Source organism: Hetaerina americana, unplaced genomic scaffold (genome assembly GCF_022747635.1).
Source record: "Hetaerina americana unplaced genomic scaffold, ioHetAmer1.1.p SCAF_5, whole genome shotgun sequence".
Lineage (NCBI taxonomy): Eukaryota > Metazoa > Arthropoda > Insecta > Odonata > Calopterygidae > Hetaerina > Hetaerina americana.
The window spans coordinates 76,474,901-76,502,415 of record NW_027287095.1 but is presented as its reverse complement, the minus strand read 5'-3'; the positions used below and the strand labels follow the sequence as shown (position 1 = coordinate 76,502,415).

Here is a 27,515-nt window from a genome sequence, read left to right as displayed (position 1 = left end):
TTTCAAAGTTGACATTTTACTTTCGCTCAAGGATTAAATTGAAATTGTTTTATAACTACAATTTTTACTAAGAAACAAACTTCTTCTGAAATTATTCATTCTCAAAATTTGTATGAATAAAGTAACAATTTTTAACCAACACAGAAATGACTTATGTTATTCAAGATTTTTCTTGGCAACTTCTTTTGCATCAGTAATAAAGGTGATGGAACAACAATACCAAAGTGACAACATGGTGATATATTACATTATAACTTAAATAAGCATTTTTAACCTTATTTCAATGAAAGGGTTCATATATAGAAAGGCTATTGATGGATAAATATCATAGCTTTGAATTTGGACAAAAATAGCAATTTAAATTATAATGAACAAGCCCATTCTCGCAACAATATTTTAAATATAAGAATTCATGAGAATTTTCTGTTGGTGAGCCAATTTGTTTCCCAGAAAAAATATAAAGCCAAAAAGAATCATAAGCTAAAAGAGGGCTGAGCTGCAGGGATCAATCTCTTCAAAATGAAATCATATTGAAATAGCTGTAAAATAAACTTTCGGAAGAATTCCTTTCCAAAGACAAATCTAAAAACACTATCTTCAAGAGACAATTGTGGTTACCATATTCTTTTTCATTAAATTACCATTCCCACCAAATTCTCTCAGTAATTTTTACAAATAAAAAACAGTTATGCATTTTTTCTATTTTTATTAAAAAACTGGCATCACAACTTTACTTTACACAACTTTTCTTTTTACAAAACAACTCATGTACATACGTACATAATTTATACTGGCATGTGGCTTGATTATGATGAAAAATGCACAGCATTTCCTTCATCACTATACGTAGATTTCTGGCCACAGAAACAGGCCATTAACTCATTACTCAAGATCAAGGTAAAACATATACATTCATAAATCAGCTAAACAGTAAATAATTTTAAATACATTTTACAGTTAGCTCATTTATAAAGGAATGTTTACTTGTCATGGTCTGAGCAAATTTTTCCTTCCATGATGGCTGTGCGAAACAATGCAACCTTCTGAACCAGCCAGAAGATATAAATAGCAGACTCTCAGAGGTGACAAGCCAATAAGTATACAATACATGACCTTGACATAAAACACATTTTGAGGGCATAAACCTCAAAATTTATCATAGGCAAATTCCACTATAACAATTATATCTTCAGTTACAAGGCAGAGTACAGTGCAAAAACAGGCTGAATTAATTTGCAAAAATATTATCACTTCAATTTTGATTACAATTTTACTTTGATTTCTGGGTTAGTTACTACTCTAAAATCACATTTATGCTATCTTAATTTAATTTTATACACTATTACAATTTATGCCAAAAAATAATGCTTGGTACTACTTTCATGTGAGCAAATTCATATCAACCATTAATATACAATAAGCAGCAGGAAGGTAGTATTGTATCTGCCCATAATAATAAAATACTTATTAGTCAGTTCATCTTTGGTCTTCCAAAATGATATTTGAACTAATGCACTTCAAAGACAAAAATAAGAACTGAGCAAGAAAGCAAGATTTAAAATCGTAAAACATCATGTAATTAGGGAATAGGAACTATTTACAACAATTTTCAGTGACAAGTTTCACACCATAACACATGAGTGTAAAAATGATACAGTGAGTTTTATTTTAAATAATATTTATTTCGAAATGAAAAATGTTGCAAAACAAATAGTGATTGAATTGGGAAGAAACAGAAGGAATGTTATGCTCAGCTGAGAAGTGTCTTAGTGAAAATTGGTTCCTAATTAATTGCTAATGCTAAAATTTTGGTAGACTTTGCCCTCCACCTGACCCAAGACTATGCAGGTCATCAAATGATTTTTTGGCCGCTGATGTAATGTCATCAATAGAACGACGTGTATTCATCAATAACTCATCAGTACTACGAGCAGCAGAACTTGCAATTCCTTTCACCTCAGAATCCAGCTTGCTGATGACCCATTCTATAGCTTGACGACCCTAAGAAGGCAAAAATGACACATATTATATAGCAATGATAAAAGGCATTTTTCAACATTCATACTAAGTATTTCTACCAGAAATTAGCTCAAATAATTTAGCAACGGGCAAATAATTTAAACAATATCATTTAGAAGTTTTAATCTGCATAAGCAAGTAAATTTATCAAGCAAAACTTAGTGGAACTGCTCAATGATGAAATGAACACACTCACTTTTTGAGTTTTATATTTAAAGTCATATATATGTTCCACTGGCATTGAACATCAAAAATTTTGTTTTAGCTTGAGCTAACATCTGACCAAAGGTCCTCAAAAATATAGGATAACTTTCATAAATCAGACCACACAATGAAGCCTTATGGGATTTTGGTAAATAAAACACTGCCATTATGAAATGTGGCACTTATTAACACTGATGCATAGGGCCATCATCAGATTCAAGGAACATTTGACAAACTTAAGGCTTTATTCCTGATCATTGAAATTTATTAAAACAGACTGAAAACTCTTGTTTTTTAAAAACCTGTTATGACCAAAAGCCTACACATACACACAAAAAAGGCAAAATTATAAGTATCTAAAATGATATTATAACTGATGCACTTTTTGATTTCACATCACAATAAAACAAGGCATAAAAACTCAAAAATGGCTTATCATTGGTGGATACCCTTTCCCTGCATTCCCATTCACTGGAATTCCTCGCCCACCATTCTTCCTTCTTAACAAATCATTTCACTTATTTCTTTCACTCTCAGAACTTAAAGCACTCACCATAAACTGGATATTATAAACTGATATTATACCCTTCCTACTAGGAGAACTCTAGAATTTTTTTACAAGTTGATGTCCAATTTGCTGATTAGAGTATGGCTTGTGAAATTTGTGTCCTTCTGTATCCTATTGACTGCAAGAACCTCTTTCAGTTGATAATAACCACAATAATTGATACAAGGGTTGCTTTGATAGAGCTCACCTTGTACCAAGCACAATGCCATACAAAATTGATGCATTAAGGTAGGGGGACCAGTTCCTCCCTGTGCTACCAGTGGTTTCCCCGTAAGATTTGGTACTCAAAAAAATTAGTATTTTAACCTGTCATACAGCTTGGATGAAGCTGAGGAAACCCAGAGGTGTCCCTGGGAATCAAACCCAGACCATCAAGTCTGTAGCCAAGTTCTCACCCACTGCTCTATAAAGCCTACATCCAGTAATACTCAATGGCTAATTTATCATTGCTGTTATACATTTTCATATCAAAATACGAAGTTTTGAGGAAAAGAGTTTAAAAGAGATGGGGAAATTCTATCCTTCAATTTCCATGTCATATAATTCAAGATTAGGAAGTACACATGATATTTGAAAAAATTTGACAAAAAGATACCTTTCCTGCATTGCATGAAATGCTGTTTGTTAAGAGATCCTCCATGTAATTTGTTAAAGGAACACCTTGAACTGTAACTACTGCTTCTTGTTTCAGCAATGTTCTTTCTGGATCACTTGGATGTGGGGAGTATGTGAGTGTTTCATCCCAGGCAATGTAACGGCAAAAAGTGAGCTAGAAAATAAAGAGAAATATATAGTTTTCATATATATGTTAAAGACATTAGGTATTGTTGAAGACATCAGAAATTAGATGAACATATGAAAAAAGTAATTGATAACTGTACGCACGAAGAAAATCACATAAAAAAATAAACTCGAACACATCTCATTCTCTTATTGGCCAATAATTGTGATGACTTACATACTGTTGGACTGGCATAAAGCAGTGTACAAAAACTCTTATGTAGATTGCATGAAAAGTTTCCAGCTATTAACTCTAGATGTTATCTTCTCAAGCAAAAGATTTTTATTACAATTTACTGCGACAGCATGCAAGCATCATAATATAGAGAATGACCTTAATTATCAGGTAAGTAAATAAAAGCTTTTGCTTTTTATTTTAACATGCATACATATACCTATAGCATTAAATCTGAAAATAACCACTAAATGTCTGAAATAACCTGACCAAGTAAAAATTTAACTTTATAAAACAATAAGGAAACAGATTATCCCTTAAAATCATTACACAAAAATTATTTAATATTTGAAATGACTGCTTTTGGGTATATGATATGCAGTTCAACAGCCTTTCAAAGGCAAAAACAAATTTTATCTACTCAAGCATGATGCAATGAAACTTAAGTTGCATTATAACTTCTGCCAGATACCCATACAATTAATTGACACAGTGAAATACTTATTAACACAACATACATGTATTTAGCCCAGTTTTATGAAAACACACTTCAAAATATTTTTCCTTTATTTTTTTTAAAAAAGGCCTAACTGACCTAAATATTAATGCAAATTCTCTTTAAGATCAATGATCTTAACTATAAACATGAAAATAATTGAGAATTAGTTTTCAAAACTTGCATTCATGTCTATTTATCCAATAAAATAAATATTCTACCCAATGAGATCACCTATTATGACTTTGCTGCATGGTGGATCATTGAGAGTCATTAATTTCTTACTACGAAGTACTAAATAAGAGCGTACAGTTCATATGAAAGTGTGATCATACAAGAAATTCACACATGAACTTACATTTCGTGTCTTTAATGTCATTTGGCGTGATCCTGGATCTACTTCTGAGTGTTCACTGGCATAGCAGACATTGGCAGTGCCTATGAGCTGTTGGAAAAGAGAAAAATTTTACTACATATAAAGCGACTAAAAACTTAAATTTCTATCAATAGTAGGGGCAAGGCTGATGACTAACATATTTTAGTAATTACAATGAAAGAGTAATATTATGTATGATACACTATGTAGTTGGAATTAATGAAAATTTATACCCTGATCAGGTTTGAGAAAGTTCATTTCCTGAATAATAAGTAAATTTAACATCGATAAAAGATGAGTAATTTGGTTCTCAGCTACTTAAAAAAAACTTATGGAAATAAAATTTGGCAAAAAATAAATAAAACTTGGCATCTTATGATTATTACCTTGATTTGTTAACCCTAAGTTCGAAGATTAAGAATATAATAATGTTCTACAGTGGGAATTAAACGGGTGATATGATTTAAATAAATAAGTAAAATAGTTATTGGATCTTTGTCCCAAATTCTCCACCAAGTCTCTTTCTGAAAGAGAGACTAATATGTCGTATGTTGTATCTTAAAATAGTCTGAGAAAAAGTACAAAATCTTTTTAAAGTGAATTTAAAATACTTCCATGAAGCGATACCAGAAGCCATAGAGTATATTAGAGAGAAAAAGACATTTTAACCTAGTTGCAGATTAATGAATGTTTGAAACTGCTTTCTCAAATCCTACTTGGAGATGACAAACTTTTGGTAGTATTAATTTTGGGAGGCCAATACATAAATGCAAAAAAGTATAACAAATATGAATAAAAATATCATACTAAGTTTTTACTAATATAAATATAAATTGTGCTTTTTAACATTTTTATTAACCACTGTTTTCATATTTTATGCTCATTCTCAAGACATTCTACAGAAAATTTGAATGAGGATTACCACAAGACAAATGGATGTGGTAGGAAAGGAGAAGAGTGGGGCAGGGAAGTCTTTTGAGGATTAATGTTGATTGAGAGTCAAACACAAATCAAGGTCTATAGGTGGTCAATAGAGAATTAACTACTGCCAAGGCCTGGTGAACTGTTAAGTGGGAAGGCGGAAAATGGGGCTAAATGTAAAAGAGACCTTGTCATTTTTAATGAAATACTTGTAATGTTACATACTATTCACAAATTCAAGAGGCTGCATTAAAATTGAACTTACTCAGGCCCATACTCAAATGGATATTGTATCGAGCTAATAAATCATGAACAAATGCAGCATTTGCCATGCATCAGCCATCTATTCGACATGGTAAATTCTCAATCAAAGACTATAAGTTTCTACCAGCAAACCTTTTGCATTAATTTATTTGGTTAGACATATTTTAACGACATGCGGTGGCATTACGTCAAGTTAGAGATGTGGTCGATATACATCGGAGCGTACTCTTCTTTGTCTACGGTTAAGATGAGTTCGCTGCACAGCGGGGAAGGGAAGTCTACCTTCGCATGATTCGAATAGCAACGTAGGTCAATAAGTCAAACGTAACTAATGCTACATGACGTTAATTCATACTAAAGGGGCGGGTTCGCAGCTATTTAAAAGGGGCATTAGACACATTCACTATTTGTGCAGTTGTTCATCATTTTGAGCAATACGATTCCCACAGATTTGACGCGGAATCGAAATGATATACGCGACGGATATGTGCCCAAATCGCCACAAAATTTAAAAAAATGTAAACGCTTAACTACATGATTGTGCTATCTGAGCTTTCACGCTAGTATTTGAGTGAGTAAAATTTTTCGTAAGGCAACATCGAAACTAGGGACTAATACTGCCAAAATAAGGAAGTAAATTGTCAACCAGGCGCGCGGTGAGGCATTTTTCCAGAGATCAGAGAGCCATTTAAGTCGCTGATCTCGGTGGCTCAATCACAGAGAAAAATCAAGAAAGGCCGAATGCGATTCTAAGAGGCACGAGGAAGCATCTATGACGCTCGAAAGAGCGGGAAATGAAAATGACCCAAGTCGTCGACGCACCTGGAAATAAAATCAAAAAGCGAGAAACCGGATTGGCGCCACCTGATAAACTCTGAGGACTACTGTTTTGGATAGAGGATCGATAGCAGGAAGGCTGCACGATAAGAATTCAAGATAATAAAACGAAAAAAATTGAGCTTAATCAACGAGGGCATGAGGTTAAAAAGAAAGAGCACGGTATTGTACTGAAAGTCTCGGAAATGGACTAAAACGATATTCCACGTTAAATGATATGACAACTCTCTGGGTATTCTATATTTAATGGTATGCTCACACTCAGGGTTAGACCAAAATCAGGAAACCAACGAAGAACTACAAATACGTCGAAAACTGCGCTTTTAAGCAGGCGTTTAAGGCATAAATTTTCCAATATTGCACTACATTTCGAAAGCAACCTTTCATATAACGTGATCTTAATTCACATCGCAGCTACACGGATGAAGTTGCTAAAAAAATTAAGTTTATAATAAGTTAACCTACCGGTTAAGGTAGGTTTTTGGATGGACATAATTACTAATTAAATAATTTGTGACCCCTAGCAAAACACAACATCCTACTCTACTTCAGATCCCTCTTCAGCTCTGAGTACTTTCTTCCTCCCTTCATCCCGTCCAACATCCCTATCTTGTTCCTTCCCTTTCCTCGTTTGCCTAACATTCTCCCCTCTATTACAGTCTTCAACATCCCACAGCCGGTCAATACCCCCTTCAGCCACTTTTCCTGCCTCCATAGGATTGCTCCCAAAAAACCCCTCTCTTCGCCCACCATACCAAGTACTTCCTCGTTTGATTTCTTCTCTGTCCATTTAACCTTCTCCATTCTTCTCCACACCCACATTTCAAAAGCCTCCAGTCTACGTCTATCCTCCTGCTTCAGTGACCACTTTTCCGCACCGTATATAGCTACGCTCCATATCAAAGTTTTTACGAGTCTTTTCTTAACATCCACACTCAACGTCCCTGTCATAAACTCCCTCCTCTTTGTAAAAGCCTCTTTGCCTGGCGCAATTCTTCTCCTTACGTCCCTATTACTTTGACCGTGTGGGTCCAAAACACTTCCGAGATAGGTAAACTGTTCTACCTGCTCTAATTTTTGCCCTCCTATTTCAAAAAGAATTAAGTAAAGAAGCAAGGAAATTAAGAAAAGAATGTACACGTTCAAGCGTTGATTCACTTCGATAGCCAAATTCTAAAAGTATTTAAGCATTTTAAGTGAGTGACAAGACTAAAATTATCAATAACATGTGTATAAGGCAGGTAGTTAACGTAAACCTAGGATAACCACTGATTCACGTGAGGAGTTACTGCGTCAAACAGGGTTATATAGAAGGACTACTTTATTTTTTTACAGTATAACTAAAATCTTAAGTGTGAGTGACGCATATTAGGGCAACGGAGTAAGACCCACTTGCGACTGGTTATTACATTTCCAATGATAGAATATGAACAACAATACGCCAAAATAAAATGAAGTTTTCACACAGAAGAAAAAAAAGTCGAAAAGGTTTTTGTGAACTGCGACTTGCTTACGGAGCTAACAGCGCACAAAATAATGATTCATGGTAATAAAAACTTTAGGGCCCAAAGTCCACGCCTTTATCTTCTCCGTCTTGAAAAGGGGAGATAAGCGAATTCATGGATTTTGAATGGGGTTAACTTAGGTGCGCCAGAGATCCGGTGCTTAAGTGTTAACACATACGAATTGGGTAGTTTACAATTATCTCACAAAGTGAGACAATTTGAAACTACCCAAAAACGTGATAGGTGGGCAAGGTAATAATAATAATGCATGTTTTTCCCGAGAACATATCGATCGTTGACATGAGGGTAATGACACTTGAAGAAAGTAATACCATACATTAATTCCGGCCCCGGCGGCGGGGTAACGTCCTCGCCTACCAACCCAGAGGTCGCGAGTTCGATTCCAGCCGAAGTGGATTTTCCTACATCAATTTGATGGTTATAAGTAATTATCTTCAAAGTAATGTCTGTAATGTACGGGTTAGGCGGAAGAAGGAACCATAGGTTTCAACCTCGCCCAATTAAGTCAATCAATAAATACATGTTATAAAAATTGCATCAATCATCTTTGTTCAATGTAAAAGCAAAGGTACGGAGGCTGGACTGTTTCACCAATATGAAAAATTACTGTGAGAGTTACCTTATGGCATGGAGAAACATTTTACCTGAAAATACACACACGGGAAGGAATAAAATATCTTGGTCTCGAAATGATCTTACATTGCGTTGGTTGATTACGTAGATCGACACTTGCGAAGCGGGATCAAAATTATTGTAGTACTGAATACATGCTAAAAACTACTTATGAGACTTAGCAAACACGAGGTTTGAAACTCATGAGAGTAATGGATTATCTAGTAAAACAGTCAAATATTTCCAGGAATGACGCAAGAAAAAATATTAATTCCTCGTCAACAATTATCTCCTATTGACGCGATAGAAAGGCCTGCGTGTGCTGATGATCTCCAGAACAGCACTGGCGGGAATAGTTATATTTAGTCTTCATTGGGTCACACTTCAGACGGATGTATAATAGCCAGACGAAAGGTTGTACACGCAGCATTCGTTCCACTGCGAAGTGGTTGCTAAGATTTTCGACCCCGCTCGGGAGGTATTCTAAAATGATGCTGCACCGTTGAAAACTAAATTGAGGAAGGCAACCGGAAATCACCTCAAGTATTTATTCAATGAAAAAATGAGGACAAATATACGATAATGATATTCCCGGAAACTGCAGCATTCGGACTTGTGTCGTGCCCGGCAGCGAGAGCGGTAAGTCTTACGGGGTCGTCATCACACGAAATTATTTCACAGCCAAGTTGAGCAGCCGAACGGAAGAAGAGGACCGCCATCACAGAATAGGGACAAGGAACATTACGTAGATCGATGTCTAAGGCTGGGGGAATCAGAAAAAAGCAAAAGAGGGCAAGATATTAGTTAGAAAGTAAGCAGTAATTACTTAAGAGCAATTGCGGAGTAAAAGAGATCCGTGAGGTGGTATTACACACAAATGTATACAAACTTTGTTTTTATTCAGGCTTATAAACCGACAAGCAGTGAAAAGGAGAAAAATTTATGTCTACGATGAACCGGATGAAATGATTGGGAGTATTCACGAAATAAAGAGAAATAAAGGATTAGAATTCGGAGGCGGGCAAAAAAAGACATGGAATAATATGATCTACGACCTAGCAATGCCCGCGGGGAGAAAAAAATATGAATTTTTGCATGACAAAAAGGACTGGCACATTAACGCCTGCTTTAAAATCACAACTCACTAAGGTACACACGGAAACTGCCGAGTGATTCAGGGAGAGAGAAGATTGTCACGACTAGGCAAAGATTTAAAAACATATTCATCAATTCCCATTGCTTCCCGGGAGCAGATACGGATCCCGATCATACTTCAGTGTTCATTATGTGCCGTGTTAAAAAAGGGGAGGGATACGTAATCAGTATGAGTATCAACATTTGTATGCAAGGATGATAATTCAACATACAACAGCCCGAATGGTCTGAACTCCCATTTCTCGCGCATTTTACAAAGGCAAATGCACCATACCATAAATATTCGGATCGATAACCACCGATCGTTCTGCAGAGATACCCCGTTTCGCAGTTCTCCTTCCCCCTAAATATTATGGCACGAAATAATCCTCAACGACTGTTTCAGTCTCCATATTAAGGTATACACCTTGCTCATCCATGCTCCACCTATCGAGATCCGAATCCTGATACTTGTCACCATTTTTGCTTTTCCAGGTTTTCAACAATCCCCGCGATTAGTATCACACGTATGCTGAAATTGGAGCGAAGGAATCACGTAGTACCAGGTTAAAAATTTCAGAATTAAGCTGCGTTAAACGAGTTTCTAACCAGTTAGGAGATGCGTTCGCCTCCTAACTCGGTATAAACGGTAAAAACTTTGGTCACCTACCGCAGAATTAAGTAGCCGTACTCTCGAACATGCAACCTGGTATCACACAATTTATAAATTCTCATCATTCCATTTACAGCACTCTTTCTAATTTTAATTTAGTTACTCCGTCGACTTCCGTCTATCTCATGACTCATTCACCACTCACCACCTTCAATTACTTACCCCGTACCCTCACTCCCAATTACTTATACCCCCACATTCCCCGGACTTCGACCAAGACCGAGAGGGAAAAAATTTCTTCCTCTCTTTCCCTGGCCTACCCGAAATCCCCTCGGTGCACCCTCATCGCCTTTAACTTTATCACATTCACCGTCCAAGGTCCTTCGTGACCCATGCTCCCTCTTTTTCTCCGCCAGACTTACAAGACAAGGGCAAGGAATCCCAAAAAATCTAATCCCTCCCCCATCACTTCTCCAAGGGCACATGGTCAGCCACTGCTTAATGCTAGCAGTCACGAAGACATCTCAACAGCAAGAAAAATCACAACGCAAAATTCTGGCGTTTAGTCTTTGTGTTTTTCTTATTTTCCCAGTTATCATGTGTACACACGCTGTTTGTACATTCATGTACGCACATTTAGAATGATATCCCCGTAATCCGGCTGGTGATATCATAAAGCTGAATTTGCCTTGGTATCTATTTCGTTGAATGACAACAACCGTATAGTAATTAATTTTATGGTAACCACTATAGCAATATATATAATGGTCAGTCACCTTATTAATTCGAAGGATATGGTAATTTCTCCCTTAAATAATAAGAAGGTTATTCGAAGTTATTTCAATGGCTTCAATTTACATTTTGCTCCCGCAGATTGGGTCTAAATTTTCATCTTCATTATTATTCCGAGTTCAAATCGACCAGAAACTTTTTGTGTACTACGCAGGTTAATAAATTCACTTTATACCGTCAAAACTATGTATTTCTGGAGTTTTTCCGAATATAAATTATGCTTGAAAGAGTTTTCGATAGTATTGGATAATCTAATAATATTTTAGTGCCTACCTTGATTTGAGCAGATATTTTGGGAACAACAAGTTGAAAAACACCCGACTTAGTTATCAGAATTCGCCATCTGCTTATGTACATTATTGATAACCATAAAAGTAGATCAAACTAAATCGTGATACATTAAAAATTGTGAGATGACGGATGAGAAATGCACAGTCCTAATAAAGTGTATGATGCATTGGTAGAGAATTCTACTAACTACGGCGAAAACCGGAACATGCATTTGATTTGGTGTATTTCCAAGAGGCTTGTGCCGTCAACTGGCGAGTCTTAAGTCCTGTCGAACGAAAGAAAACTTCTTATATGTTTTTCACGCATGAAAAAAAACTAGTGTAAATCGCAAAATAGGATTAAATAAGTCTGGAGAATACTGATCGTCACAAGTAAAGCAGGTGACCGAACAAATTACTTTACAGTCAAAAACATTTTAGCACGCATGACAACGGGTCATTCGCCGCAAATACATCTGGAGAAATTGTGCCAGTATATTAGCGGCAGGACTACTCATCAGGAAGGCACTGAAAACTAAAGTCGAGTTAATTCGCTAACCGTGGCACTCAATCTTTACAACGGGCAGTAAATGGTCGAGGTCCGCAGATAAGCCGTAGGATTTTTATAGATAGTCTTCAACTCGAATGGTTTCAATAACGAAGATAATGTTGTAAGTTAACCGCCAGGCTACGTGGATTTAGGCAAAAAAACTTAAAAATTGAATCTATTTTGTAATAACTAAAAATGAGATTCTAAATAACTAATTACCCGTCTTATCCTACAAACACGCCACCATGACAATCGCATTATTTGGAATATCGAGTTATACCCGCAGTCAAAAACCTATATTATTGTTTTAAATAAAAACTGAGTCGATGAATCAGATTGGACATACATTTAGTAAGTTAAAACGCAGATAAATACATAGCATTATTATCGGAAAGCAGACTAGACACAAAAAAAACTTCATAAACAACACGTGAGAACTCAAGTGTCACGGATTGGCAACGTTCTCACCTGAAGATGAGCTAATTACATAAATAGATACATCATGTGCCTCTTGGTAAATGCGACATTTCTCTAGCTGATTGCCGAAGCCTTATTAAATACGATTGTTTGAAAGTACCTTTCCATTAGAGAAACAAATAAACAACTAAAATTGGTATGAACAAAATATTTGCATCAACATAAGCAAATTGGCATTAAGGCGATAAAAACAGAGAAGTTAAAAGACCAATGTTTAACTTATCAACGGGATTCTAAGACTTGAAACCTTTTCAATGATTCCCGCATAGTTCAATTGTTCGTAAGTGGCAAGGGATTTATCACAATTTACCCACAAATTATAAAGTATAAGGTACCACCTACTAACAATTTTCGGCTCCATAACAACGTGCTACTCGAAGGCAGTATATGTGGAAGGTAGTTAGAAGAATAGGAGGAGCACTAGTTAGACGTATCATAAGACACGATAGCTCACTGAATATCAAACTTGAAGGACACAGAGAGGGGATGAATGAAGGAAGCCGGTAATGAAAGACGCGAGCGAAGGTAACCATGGAGGAATAGATCCAAGAAAAGATGACTGAAAAAGTAAAAGGATGACTTAGAGAACTGCCACAAATCATTACTCTGATAGCCCACGATAAAGATTAGTCCACCCACTATGAATTCAACACATTGTGATAATCTGTAAGAGGGTAAACAGAGGGACGCGAAATCCCGATGGAATAATAAAACATCAATAGTTTCGGTACCTACCTTTTTTATTCTTCGAAACTACGCCCATGCCTTACGAAAAACTGCGGGTAAACAATATTACATCGAGTCAGAAGGAGCATTAAAAAATTAAGTAATTGCCATAATCGTAAATCGCAAACCTAGATTATGGCAAGTCTGCATGCATGGTTTCTAATTCGACTAACGAAAGTACGATTATACTTTACGATTAAGCTACCACTCTCAACGTCTCGGCTTACAACAACATTATACATTACCGTATCTCGATATTCTTATCACAGGAAGCCATCCTGCCTAGGAATCAGAGAAATGCAACGATCTCATATTCCATTACGTAATGAAACACTAGACTATTCAACTTAACCGGTAAAGGAAAACTCTCAAATTTCACATAGGGCACTAAGAAAACAACATGTATTAGCAGCAAACTGGCTTCATATACTGATAAACGGTACCCGTAGAAATTAGGATGCATACAGCTAACATGAACAATTATCTATTTCTTTCTTTGAATAGAGGTTTTGAATAACTTATGTTCAATCTCATTGCTCTCACCTGCAATATTTAATTTCGCAAATTGTCACACGAATGCATTTTTTTACGATTTTCATGATAAACACAGCATTCTATCATATTTTTCCTCGCTGAAAAATTAACATCAATATTCCAAGATGGCGACGCTTCAAAAAAATGTCACTGCCCAAAACCGGTTACATTAATAAAACTCAATGTAACCCAATGAGTGAACCTCTTTAAAAATACAACTTTTTTTCACTTTTTGGGTTTGTTTTACTCGTATTAATAAAGCTACGATTTAAAATAAATTCTTGTACAAAATTCGTTCCCTATTAAAAGGAATATGTCACTAGTTATACGTGGGGAGTAGAACAAAGAGCAAATATAATTCGGGGTTTTAATGGATGTCAGACCGAGAGAAAACCTAACGCCCCAAGTCATACTATGGACAGTTTCAATCGCCACAAGATTAAGTTGAAATGTTGCTGATAAGCAGGCATTTAAGCATGGCTGGCTAACAAGGAGGATTTGAATTAAATGGAACGGGCATCACAGCTGGAAGTACATGTCTGGAATGCCACAGAAAGAAACAACAATTTGACAACGGATTTCAGATGCACACAAGTATTGGAGTTACACATTAAAGTTATGATCAATACTTGGTGGCCGGTCTTCCCACGTTATTCCGTTGATACCGCGACCGCTATGACGCAGTAAGATAACGACAACGACACCTATCGCAACCAGCGAAATAATAACAGGCATTTAAAAGCAGTAATCCTAGCATGCCAACATTTCACCAATAACAAGTGATTAAGCAAATAGAAACTGAAAAGTGCCCCAAAAGGAAATAAATGCAATTCTTTACCAAAATTACTTCACGTAATTCAAATAACTGAAAATCGCATTCCAAAAATCATTGCTAGCATATGGATTCGAATGCACTCCATGGAATTAAATATAAATAAATGAAGATCCAGCTGCAAGCCAATACTTTCATGACTAGCCAGCAACAGTTGTGCAATCGAAGGACGTGAAGCCTAAAACTAAGTTATTTCCATTGGTGATGGGGTAACAGTAAGTAGGGGAAGTTTTTAGATCGGGAAAGAGGTATACTACCTTGATCAAAAAGTTCCCGGAATAACCACCGTGTGGCGCTCCCATCGTTCCGATTTGAGTTCTGTTTTTTTTGTTAAATTGGTACATCTGTTGTTGATATTCCCTTTAAATCTTAGTGTCATAACTTGACATTTGCAAAAGTTACGTAGCCAAGAGTACATCTATCTCTGTGTGTGTTGGCGATTTTTTACAATTTCAGAAATGGATTTAAATTTGCAACAACGAACTTGTATTAAATTTTGCGTAAAAAACGGATTTAGTGGCGCACGGACGTTGGAAATGTTGGAAAAGTGTTTCGGCAACGATTCTCTAAAAAAAACGGTCGTTTACCAGTGGCACGAGCGGTTCAGAAGTGGTCGTGAGTCAATCGAAGATGATGAACGCAGTGGCAGACCATCGACATCGAAAGTCGGTGAAAAAATTGATAAAGTAAAAGAAATGTTGGTCAATAACCGCAAATTAACCATCAGAGAAATAGCGGAGGACTTGAACATTGCCTATGGATCCGCCCAAGACATTGTGGTTAATGATTTGGGTTTCCGTCGTGTAGCAGCAAAGTTGGTGCCAAAATACCTCAATTTCATGCAAAAAAGAGACCGTGTTGACGTCGCAAAAGACATGATTTGCGAGGCTGAATCCGATCCCACATTCATCAAAAGGATCATTACTGGAGACGAGACGTGGGTTTATGAGTACGACACGCAATCCAGACATCAGGCAAGTGAATGGCGTTCACCAAATGAGCCGAGACCAAAAAAACCACGTCGTTTTCAGTCAAAAAAGAAGGCAATGCTGACGGTTTTCATGGATTACAACGGTGTAGTGCATCATGAATTTTTTCCAGAAGGCCAGACAGTAAACAAAGAGCGTTTTTGGGCGTTATGAGACGTTTGCGTGAAGCAATTCGCCGAAAGAGACCAGAAATGTGGGCAGAAAACTCGTGGATTTTGCACCATGATAACGCACCGTCGCACAGTGCTATCATTATTCGTAATTTTTTGACGAAAAATGCAACAAATACCATCCAACAGCCACCGAATTCACCTGATTTGGCTCCCTGTGACTTCTTTCTGTTCAATCGAGTTAAAAAACCATTACGGGGAACGCGTTTTAGCAGCCGAGAGGAAGTAATGGAAAAATCGCAGGAAGCACTGATGGACATACCGAAAACCGAATATAAAAAATGTTTCGAGGATTGGATCAAGCGCTGGCATAAGTGTGTTGCAGTCGATGGGGATTACTTTGAAGGGGACAATATAGATTTAGATGAATAAACTTGTATTTTTAATTTTCTGAATAAATTCCGGGAAATTTTTGATCAAGGTAGTATAATCCCCACTAAGGCCACGGAATGCTCACAGAATACATTAAAGCATTCAACACGGCTAATAAGCGTTATGACGTCGAATCGGAATCAAAACAAATGGAATACGATTATGTGATGAAATGATTGGAAATCGAATTAAAATTAACAATATTTGAGTAAATAGAATCGAAATCGCTCATAATCACCAGCATTAACATAGGAATTGCGTATTGTCAGGTGCGACAGGGAGGAATTTGAACTAAGTAAGAACCAAATAGTAGAAGTTTTTTAGTTGCTAAAACATTTTATTGGTCGATGTACTGAACCATTTCCGGGTAGATGATTCAGTACATCGAAACCTAGTCCGTCATAAACTTTTAACAACGGAAAAGTGTTACTGTTTGTCCATTAATGCGTAACTTAGTCCCGGCACAGCCTCTTTCTGTGACTGCCCTCATGACCTTCAATGCTTCGCCTACGTTTTCGTAGCATATGGATGATCTCCTGCCAGAAGTACAAACGTGGGACGTGCGTAACCACACAACGACAATCTGTTACGGGGGACCCAACTGATAACTGAAAAAGTGCATTAGCGGTTGGGTTTCTGACATTTGGTATCAGTTGCCGTCAAACAATAGCGCTACTTTGTTACTGAGACGCTGGCCGACATTAAAGCCAAGTTATCGATTTATTTCCCGACTTGAGCACTTTTCTGGCTTTCTATTATCATCCGAGTTCATTGAGAAATATAATTTTTGCGCAAGCAATTCTTTCACTTTCGCATTATTAATAATTCTGAGATATGAAATGAACAAACAGACTATCGACACAATGCTAGATCAAATGTAAAACATTAGAACGACAGTGCTCCTAAGGACTAGACAAGGGAGAGGCGCACAACCTCTACACGAAAAAATTAAGTCAACATTGAACAAAATCTGTCACGGCCGCAATCAGCATGCAGGCAGTTAAATTCTCCGGGCATGGCCATTTCAGTTGAAAATAATTAATTATGAATAAATATTTACTTCTGTTTCACTAGACTAACACACATTCTTCGACGTGTTCCGGAATTTCTTCCACGAAAGTCGAACAAGATACAAAGAAACCCCATTTGAAAAAAAAATCAGGGAATTTGAATCTTCAAAACCACTGACGCCTCCGTAAATTATGATGACTATTATGTCATTACACCGTCTTCAAAGAAAGTAAGCTCCTAAGGAGCACCGTGAAATATTTCAATAGAGACAGCTAAACCACCTGAAACGAGGGCTTGAACCAATATTTCAGGATATGTGCTGTGCTCCTCAATCAAGACATTTTAAAAATAGACAAGAGTCAGTTCCTTGAAACTCGCGTTCCCACGCACTGGCGGTGGATGCTACGACACTGAATCAATAGCACCGCGTCAAAGCAGACCCACGCCGAGGACGACTACAGGTATTACGGCTTACTTTTTCCTTTTAAATTACAGGCATCTAAACTGAACAGGGCACGGGGTTGAATGTGTCGCGTGACTTTACTTACATAAGCATTCATCCCCACATGATCACATAAAGTCAACTGTTGGCTACCTCACGGGATGAACGGTTAATACTTAAATAATATTACAGCATCATTACGCAAGACCAGAAGAAATGATGATAAGGAATATTTTTTCCATGACCTATTTATTTTAGGGACAGTGAAGTCCGTAAGCTATGACTGTTCGGTAAATTCTGTACACATGCGGCTAATTAATGTACAAAGTAAATTAATATGACGTTCTATTAAATCGTTTGTTTAGGCGTTCTTATGAAAGGTAGATAGGCCAAAAATGAGAAAAAATAGCGCATATTCTGGGTCCTGTTTAGTAATGTTAAGTATATTCTAATGGATTTTTTTTATTTTTAGGTTCATATTTAAGCGAATACAATTAAATATCTCTCCAGATTTAAAACACGTCGCGATCCAATGAGATACTCTGCCCTTCCTCATACATGATGTGGAGACGCTCAGATGGCTGCCTGAGGCTTCCGTAGTGGCTTTGCACGTCATTGATCTACTAAAAACATGACAGCATGGAGTATATCTTGTTACTTAGCTTCAATTATCAGTTCTCAAAGGTCTCTAGTGAAGTGAAAGAGGTAACGTTTCTTTAGCGGGGACCTCAGTGATGACGCATTCTCTTTGTCGCAAAGAAAACAACTTAAACTGGCCTACCGATGAAGTCTTGAAAGAATCAACCAACGAGTTACTCCACGGCATTACGCAATCTCCTTTTAACTCGAGTTGAAACAGAATGGCCACACGTAAGTACCAACAGAAGGAAACAAAGTCACGATTTTTTAAATTTTCATTTATAAATAAATACCCTGCAAGCCACCGCCAGGGTGTGTGGCAGGGGATGAATACACACCGGAATAATTTTACCCGAACATGACCCTACCGCGGTCGAACAATGTTATCGTTCGTGGAAAAAATGACATCTTTAATCTGTTCTACACTTAATCTCTCTAATTTTACCAGCATGACCTATCCTACCGGAGTACGCTGGGGTAACAATACAATTTCAAATTCACTGCTAAAGAAACCTTCCACTTTATGCAAGAGCTTCAATTTAAATGATAAATTATTATTCTATAAAAAACCATTGAAATAGTAATCAACGAGTTCGGCTTGGTAGGCGATGGTAGAGTTCACCCAGTACTAAGCCCTTTACTGCGTGTAAAATTCACACATAAGGGTAGGGGGGCCAGATCCTTTCCCTGTGCCGGTTATGGTTTCCCAGGAAGATCTGGTACCCAAAAAAGTACAAAACTTGGGTGAAACTGAGGGTGCCTCGTGAGGCTTCGGTGGAGCTGCAGGTGCCCAGAGAGGCATTGCCCGGGAATTGACCCCGGGACGGCCGGGGAGTAGCCCAACGCTCTACCCCTGGACTACCGCGACCCACATTGTAATATAGAGCACAAGTCATTTTAAGTAAACCCTAAGTAAGTCCAACAGCGGTGTCTAATAACATTTACGACAGGCCGATATTTCATCACTCGGTTAATGATATCAAACCAATCCATTAAGCCATCACAAATATAAAATCGGCATGATATAATACTACACCGCAACGCGGGCTCTATTACGCGTTATGTTCAAGCTTCGGCCCACATAAGTTTTATCTTCGGTGGAAGTCAAAACGTTTTTTTTAATGACCCGAAAAAGAGAATTCCATTTATTTAACTCCCACTATTACAGATTCAACATACATATATAACATCCCTTGAGTACATAAATACGAAACGGGGGTCAAATTCTGAACTATGACATTAAAATATGTACTTATGACGCATTCGTGCTAAAATATGCGGAATCTTTATCTTAAAAATACATCAGCGAGATTCCACTAAGATACGGCTGCTATCTAGCTATTACAACATTGACAAACTCTTCTTAGTTTTCAAGGGCAAGACTTGGAAGTTGGACTAACACGTGGTAAAGTCGAATTACAATCAACATTAAAAAAGACATGGCTAAAGACGCGGTTGTACTGTTTTAGATAATTTAAATTCTCAGCACCTCACTCCAACATTCATCATCGGCTGATAATTTTCATCGAAATAGGTCATTTAGAAGACAGTAACGAGTAGCCTCAAAACCTCACTCTAATACATTGCACTCGTACCCCTATGAGATCGTTCCGAAAGCTAATCGAAATATTAAGCTAATAAAGCCAATAATGGCTAATACGAATAAACAACCGGATCATTTAGGGTTAAAAAAATTAAATTCATTCGTCTAAAAATTTGGTAATAATTACCTTAACTATACACACTCGATGTAGGAAGCACAGCTTAGCACATGTGTCCTCGAAAACAAGAACTAAAACACAGTATAAATGAGCATTTTCTAAGAAAAAATTCAAACAGACAATTAAATACAACAAAAAAGTTGAGCTTAATTATGAGGACAAATACATTGAAGTTTACTTCTATATATGGTGAATACAGATGAAGAGGGACTTGTGGCAGTGTTGGATGTTGGGTTGAGTTTTGCTAGACGAAACAAAATATTTATTTGGTACTTGTGACCATCAAAAACCTACCTTCACCGGTAGATTGCCTAATAAATAGATGGTGTATAATTACCCGTGACCATACACCCTAGCGGTGGCTCGTAGGGTGCCATGTACGATATGGGTTGAAACGTTTAGATAAAAACAGAATTCACTCGGAGTTCTGAATTCACCAAGACCGAATTATAAATGGTAGGAGGGATCATAAATATGAAATCATTGGTGATATATGGGGTGTGTGTGTATATATATGTGTATATATATATATGTGTATATATATATATATATATATATATATATATATATATATATATATATATATATATATATATATATATATATATGTATATATACACACACACATACACATTTTTCGGTTTGCATGACACACAAAGATGGTTGCATGTTCTTCTTACTCGCACCGAGATTAAATTGCTAAATGTCAATGGTTGAATCCACGGTACACTAAAATTTTATACTAAGTTCCTTTCTACTGAGTTAGTCGGTGAAAAGCATTACATCATTTTAATTATAAAGAATTTTTTTCAAATAATGCCCTAATATTGCTGTAACTCGTCGGTTCTCTCTTTGTCATCTTACAGAAGTTCAAAGTTCAGTATATGAACAACTCCTAAGTCTGCCTTAGTTCACAATCGTAATGAGAAGGGAGGGATGATTAGCCTATAGCTAATCATCTCACACTCTTCTTCCGCAAATATGGAATCCTCATTTCTCAAACTTATCCATTTGGTACACACGATGGGATGGCAAGGGGGTACAAGGGTCATGTTGCGCATCCACAGAATTCCGCGTGGGTCGCTGAAAGCTTACTAAACGAAAGGGGACGCCCAATAAGTCGGTCGTCTCGTATCACCGGAGCCGCTCCATGATATCGGTGAGCACTACAGCCCCCATTAATGATCGTCATCACGAGGGAGTTCTTAAAATATGACAATTTGGAGACTACCCGACCTGGGAGACGACCTATAATCCGAACAGACATCAAAATATCCAGACTATGTGAAACCACTCCGGGCATTTCCCCAAACACGACCGCAATTATACACCACATCCTGTAAACAGATTTCACAAACACCTATTTCGTCGAGGTTTTGTGTAAGCCTGCGGTATATTTTTAGTAAAATGCCGAGCAGTTGTGCCCTGATTAATAATGTTTGTAGACAATAAAGGATAAATATTAACATAGGGATGATATAAAATGTGCTAAATACTGATTCAGCTACCTTGAATATCTGAAATTCAATTTAGAAACGAACTACAAAAAAACTTCATCCCTGAAGTTTCATTAAAACCATAAGCAAATTGAATCTGAGCAGGATCTTTAAGGAACTAGAGAGCGAGGAAATGGGGACCTCTAGCCGTCAAAACTCTAGGACCCAATAGAGAATAATGATGCCATACCTACGAATGCACACCACTTGGATAGCAATCAAGTAAGCATGTCACATGTACACTGAAGCGATAAACGGGGGGTGCAAGAAGAATTGAGGGGCAACGTGAGAAGGTCAAGTCTAGAGTACACGAATGACCTAGACACAGTTAAGGGAAAAAACGAAGGAGAAACAGAGAAAGGCAAGGCACACTCTTGTAAGAGATAGGAGTTCTCTATGGTTGGAAAAGGAGGAAGTAAACATCGGTGATGCAGTTACTTCCTTCTTTCGTTTCGGATGAACTGACATTTTCTTAAGCGCCAACCGGAAACTTGGCGCGAATAGCTTTAAGGCCAGTACGGCAATTGGCAGGAAGACAAAACGATTGGTATTTTCAAACGCGCTATTCAAATAGCATTAGATACACGTTGGATGCAACATAAATAGGGATAATCTGTAAAAAAAAATGCATTGGGACAGTCGCTAATTTTACGCGAATACTAAGAACGGCTTATTTAGCACAACTATTCTCGTTGTCACAAACATTTCAATGCTTGGGAAGGGTTGACGCCCCCCAGACTGGCGGAAGAAAGAACTAATGACATTAAGGTGGCAGCATCCTCCACCAGCACTATATTATATCATCTTAGCGGGGCTAGCATGCGGTAATACTAGAACTAATCCTAGCATTACCGCATCGAAGCCCAGAAAGACGCCACAACTTCCAAGAAGGGCTTCCTTGAAATTAAACGGAGTAGCACCAAAAGAGCAATTCCTACGAAGCCAAGTTCACTGTTGTTATGGTATGATGCAAGAACTGAGGCTCCAATGATTACAAAAAAAGGGATGGCTTTTTTCGAAAATTTATTTGCGTATAAGGTAGCTGATTTTCAGTCGATGAATAACCGCACATGACAATGAATTATTATAGCATTAGACATGATTGTAAAATAAAGCTCCAACTAATACACGTTACGAAATCGTTGCCTCCGAATAAAACGAAAGGCAGCATTGTAATATACATGTATCCACCAAAACAATTATTAATATTACATTTCACGAGGCCGACTGAAGGGCGCCCCCTCCCAATCTCAAACCAATTCCAACCAACCTAAGACTGCGCTCAAGCTTAAAATAACACGCAAGGTCGAACCGACACTGGCAACCGTACATACAAGAATAATGAACGAAATGATTCTGAGTAATAAAGCATTTCCACCCGCATCGAATTTATTTTACAACCACCACCATTATCACGGACACAGCGGATAAAATCACCTCGCGGAAGCGACTGATAGATTACTTATGTAGTTACGCGGAACGAGAAGATTATGCTAAAATGTTTTCATAGTTCATCGAGCACGCATGATTACTGAAACAAAAACAATTATATTAAAAAGAGTAACAGGAATATTCCCCGTTAACTCAGGGAATTTGGAATTCACGAGATTTCGTGAGCCAGAAACGCCTGTAAATGCAAGGGATAATAATTTTGAGAGAACTTTGCGACACGCCATTTACTGAGCCAAAAAAACGCAGGAATGTGGCATTTCAACACCAAGTTAAAAATGGAGGTGGTAGCTCAGAAGTAGGTCGGTCAGCTGAAAGGAACTTACTTTCCCTTTTACAACTCCTTAATGCAACTTCTCACTCCGGAGGAAAAGGATGGCATGGGAGTCTCACACCCGTCAGCGCGAAGGAGAAAGTGCGGAACCATCTCTTTTACAAGTATGTAACGGCAACCCGCACGTAAGGCTGACCAAATACGCGCTTCGGACTGAAAACCAATGGAAATGGCAATTTATTATGAGGGAAAGACTTCCTGGCAGATGAAATTCATTTCCACTTCCCCTCTTTCACTCACGCTGATTTCAGCGGGAAATGAGATGGTGGCAAGGCGAACAAAGGGCGAATCGATTACAGATCCGAGTTTGAGAATAAGGCGTTACATCAAGGGCGAACTAAATCAAGGCTAACCTTGATGAATCGCTCGACTCACCTCTATCAGGCATAAATAGTATTGATACCGCGATACGAGAGGACAGAAAACGCGGACTGCAGTATTAAGATTTTGGCTAAACTAAGGAAGCAAAACCTTGTCAGTGGTGGCGGCCAAGTAATGACAAGAGCACATAACTGAACGTCACGACTCCTAAATTCGTTCCATCGAAACACTTTTCTTCATTCAAGGTCAGCTCACTCTCATCCTGTTATGTAGCAGGCCAGGCGAGTTCTATGGGCTTGAAAACGAAGGTCATTACGGAGAAAGTTGTACCGCCGGAGCCGATTATTCAGATCAACTCTCACCAAATCCTAGCCTCTGTTAGACTATTAAGCTATCAGTACTTTCTGAATGAATAAAAATTGAATGAATCACTCAGACGTCTCCCAAGACGAAAATACATGCCACACAAAACAAAAAGCATGAAAATGTTTGCATTTGAACTCCTGACAATAAAACTCAATGAAGGTGTACTGAGAGGATTTCTCTAGTTCAACCAATGACATATAACTTAACATTTTATGGTTCTATACAGTATGAAAGCTTTGGCATGCATTCATAAAATCTGCCAAGATTAAATGAACAACATTTACAACATAAATTGATACCAAGGAAATCTTCATGATACATCACTTTCATGACAATTTTGGAACCCAAAACAATGACAATGCGTGTAAATCTATAATTATGGAAGGAAGGTCGTAGCATCACATCATGATCAAGTTAGGACTATCAAGAAAAATATGTAGACGACAACACAAGAGAGGAGAGTTACCATCAGAAGTGGACACAGAATACTGTTTAAAAATCTGACGAATGAACAATAATACAGGTACAATGGTGACGACAACTGAATAATAATACCTGTACATAAATCATGACAAGTTTTTAACTAAACATAACAGTTTCAGGCTTAACTTTGTGGAATTCCTTCATGATGAGGGTAGAAAAAGAAACTTTGCAGTTCCACATAAATAAGTGGAAGTGTGTGGAAGTGCAAAGTTTCTTTTTCTACCCTCATCAAATTTTTAACTATGCGAAGAAAACTTTGTCTAAATATCATGATAGTTCATTGCAATAAAACCCATTTTTCATATGATTATCAGCTTTTGTGATGACATATGAGAGTTATGATCTCCATTTAATGATTAATTTATGATTTCCAGTTAATAATCCATTATTAAAAAACAAGTTTTCACAAAATAATGTTTTGCTCAAAATGATGTGCTCACTACCTATTTGTGCTAAATTTCAGTTCATAAGCCCTGAGTTGACTCAGTAATAACAATTAACTGTAATGATAGTCATCTGAGTGGGGAATTATATATTATCTCAGTCAGCTGTAAAGCATCCTTTGCTGCTATCCTTTCTTATCTCCACCTCAGTATACAACCTTATAAATAAATCCTCCCAAAATTCGTACGAATTTTGTTTGAACAGATTTATCATTATTAGAAGGCTTCGTATGAGTATTTTAAAAGATTAATATACTGACAAATATTTAAGAAATGGATCCCACCTTCAATAATAACTCTACATGGCTCCGCACCAAAATGAATACCAATTTGAAATTGACTAGCTGTAGAGCCAACCCTTCATCCATCTCACTATTATATTTAGCTTGAAAATCAATCAACAAACATATGGCAACACATAGTTTTAAGGAGGAGAGGGGTGGAGTGATAGATAGGCACTTCATAGTGCCACTGAGAAAGGTGCTAGAAAACACTAAACTGCTGTATCAAAGAGCTACTAAATAGAAATTTGAATATATGTATTGTTTTCCATTCCATATTAAAAATTTATAGAAAATTAGAATCAAATTAAAATGGATAATCAAGAAGAAAATTTTCAGAAATGAATTAATTCATGTGTTTTGTGTTCAGGGTTAAGTAGGAAATAATTGATTAAGTAATGCATCTTGGGATATCAATTACTAAAAACAAAAGTGGAAGCTATGTGCCAAATTTTGAGTCAGACATTAATTAAGATCTATGGGATTGAAAATCACAAAATACATTATAGCAGCAAAGATTCCCCCTCCAAACTTTTTTCCTTAACAACACTTCACTTTCATTTTTTTCTGTTGGTTCTTGCACCCTTCGCTATAGATACACCATGGATGGATTAGTGAGTGTAAAGATGGATGGAAACAGCATTGACAGAACTGATTCCAAAGTTATGTGATCAAAATATAAAAGATTCAAAGACCAAAAAATATGAACATTCATTTTAAAATAGTCATCAAACAGGAAGTTTAACAAAGAGTTGCTATATTTCTTTGACTCTTAAATGTATATAACCCAAGTGTAGGTCAAAAACATCATGACACACCTTCACATGTTTTGGAGGAGGGGTTTAATACCAAGAGGAGTGACTAATTTCAATTTTTCTTAAAGCTACTCTGTGCTTATGAGTATTAAATATTGGTGGTATTATATCACAAGAAGTTGAAATGGCATCCCCCTTCCCATGGCGACCTTCATGTTTAGTTTTTATGCAGTCCATCTATTGCAAGGCAAGCCAGATGACCAGATGTACCAGATGACAGTGTGAATTGCTGTATTCTTCGTCCATTTAACACGGTAATAACACTGACATTTAATTTACATAGTATAAAATATTTTAAACTATTACTACGGTAATTACTATTTCATTGCCAATAAAATATCATTTATATCGAACGACGTAATGGCCTCCCCGATTTTAGAGCTTCAAAAATAGTAATAACTACTTTTTGCATTGCAAACAAAGTGCATGATACATCTGAAATTACTAAATAGAAAACTATTTCAGCGAGTAAGCAATGCTAGTTAGGGCATCGTCTTAGCTCAGCACGGATATCTTCAACTATATTAACGTGGAACTTCATTTTAAAAAAGGTTTACAGTTCGCTTCACTAGTCTACTCGCCCATTACAGCAAGTTAATAATCTTTAAATTGTCTAATCGGCTTAACGCCGGAATCATATTATACTCACTGACTGGGCCCACTTTGGAAAACCCCATTTTGAGCTGACAAGCCGATGAGTGAGAAGAACACCATCCTCCACCTTTCGCTCAACTACATCGGTTCCAATGACAGCTGGATTCATTGGATTGGGATACTTCCTCCAAGCAGCTTGAACCACAGTTTCCCATGGATGGCTATTAAATAAAAATGGTTATACGTGAGAATATCCTCAAAACGTTGTTGTATAATAAAAGAGAATTCAACAAGGGTGAAATATAGAGACATTAGAAAAATTGCCATTAAACTCATAAATTATACACATTTGTGCTGAAGACCTTGGCATTACCAATTTACAACATAGTGCAATGTGACACATACAGTCATTTGCAATTATTAATATAACTTTTTACGATATTGAAGTACAGGCGAAGTGAAACCTAGGCATCCGAGTAATGCAAAAGTGACTGATATAAGTAAACACAAATGAAAGCTAATTATTTCAACGTCTGCATATATAACCGGGTAAACATTGAAATGTGTAAACAAAAATTTAACCAAATGTAATCATTGATTCTTAGAAAAGATAACTACCAGAATAATGGATAAAGCAAAACAGAATGTTGATCTAGTTGCCAAGTAGACAAATTAGGAAATCCCAAATAATTTACCACTTCGAGCCACAAATCATAATGTTTCATTGGAAAGGTGTTATTGCTTACTTGAATATGTGCTCCGACGTCCAAATCTTCATGATTTACACTGTTTCCGAAAAATTAGCTTGCTCCCGCGTAACCAACTCACACTCCCCGTTTGAGGGCTTAAAACAGAGAATGATTTCCTCTCACGATCTTCTTTTG

General features: G+C 37.0%; 1 protein-coding gene across 1 annotated transcript; it reads right to left on the bottom strand.

The window, feature by feature from the left end:
• Positions 1-697: 697 nt before the first annotated feature.
• Positions 698-27,515, bottom strand: slmo (PRELI domain containing slowmo). Its single transcript, XM_071592362.1, has 5 exons — positions 27,378-27,515; positions 26,687-26,852; positions 4,601-4,687; positions 3,387-3,560; positions 698-2,001 (listed from the first exon to the last, which is right to left on the bottom strand). The coding sequence occupies exons 1-5, from the start codon at positions 27,407-27,409 to the stop codon at positions 1,801-1,803; spliced, it is 660 nt and encodes a 219-aa protein (XP_071448463.1). The 5' UTR covers positions 27,410-27,515; the 3' UTR covers positions 698-1,800.

Bases quoted from the DNA above. Each gene is read 5' to 3' on its own strand.
- slmo (XM_071592362.1), bottom strand. From the start codon at position 27,409: ATGAAGATTTGGACGTCGGAGCACATATTCAA. The intron at 4,688-26,686 runs GTGAGTATAATA...CTTTTCCAACAG, and splicing joins TTCCAAAGTGGGCCCAGTCA to CTCATAGGCACTGCCAATGT. The intron at 2,002-3,386 runs GTATCTTTTTGT...TTGCCTTCTTAG, and splicing joins TTTCATGCAATGCAGGAAAG to GGTCGTCAAGCTATAGAATG.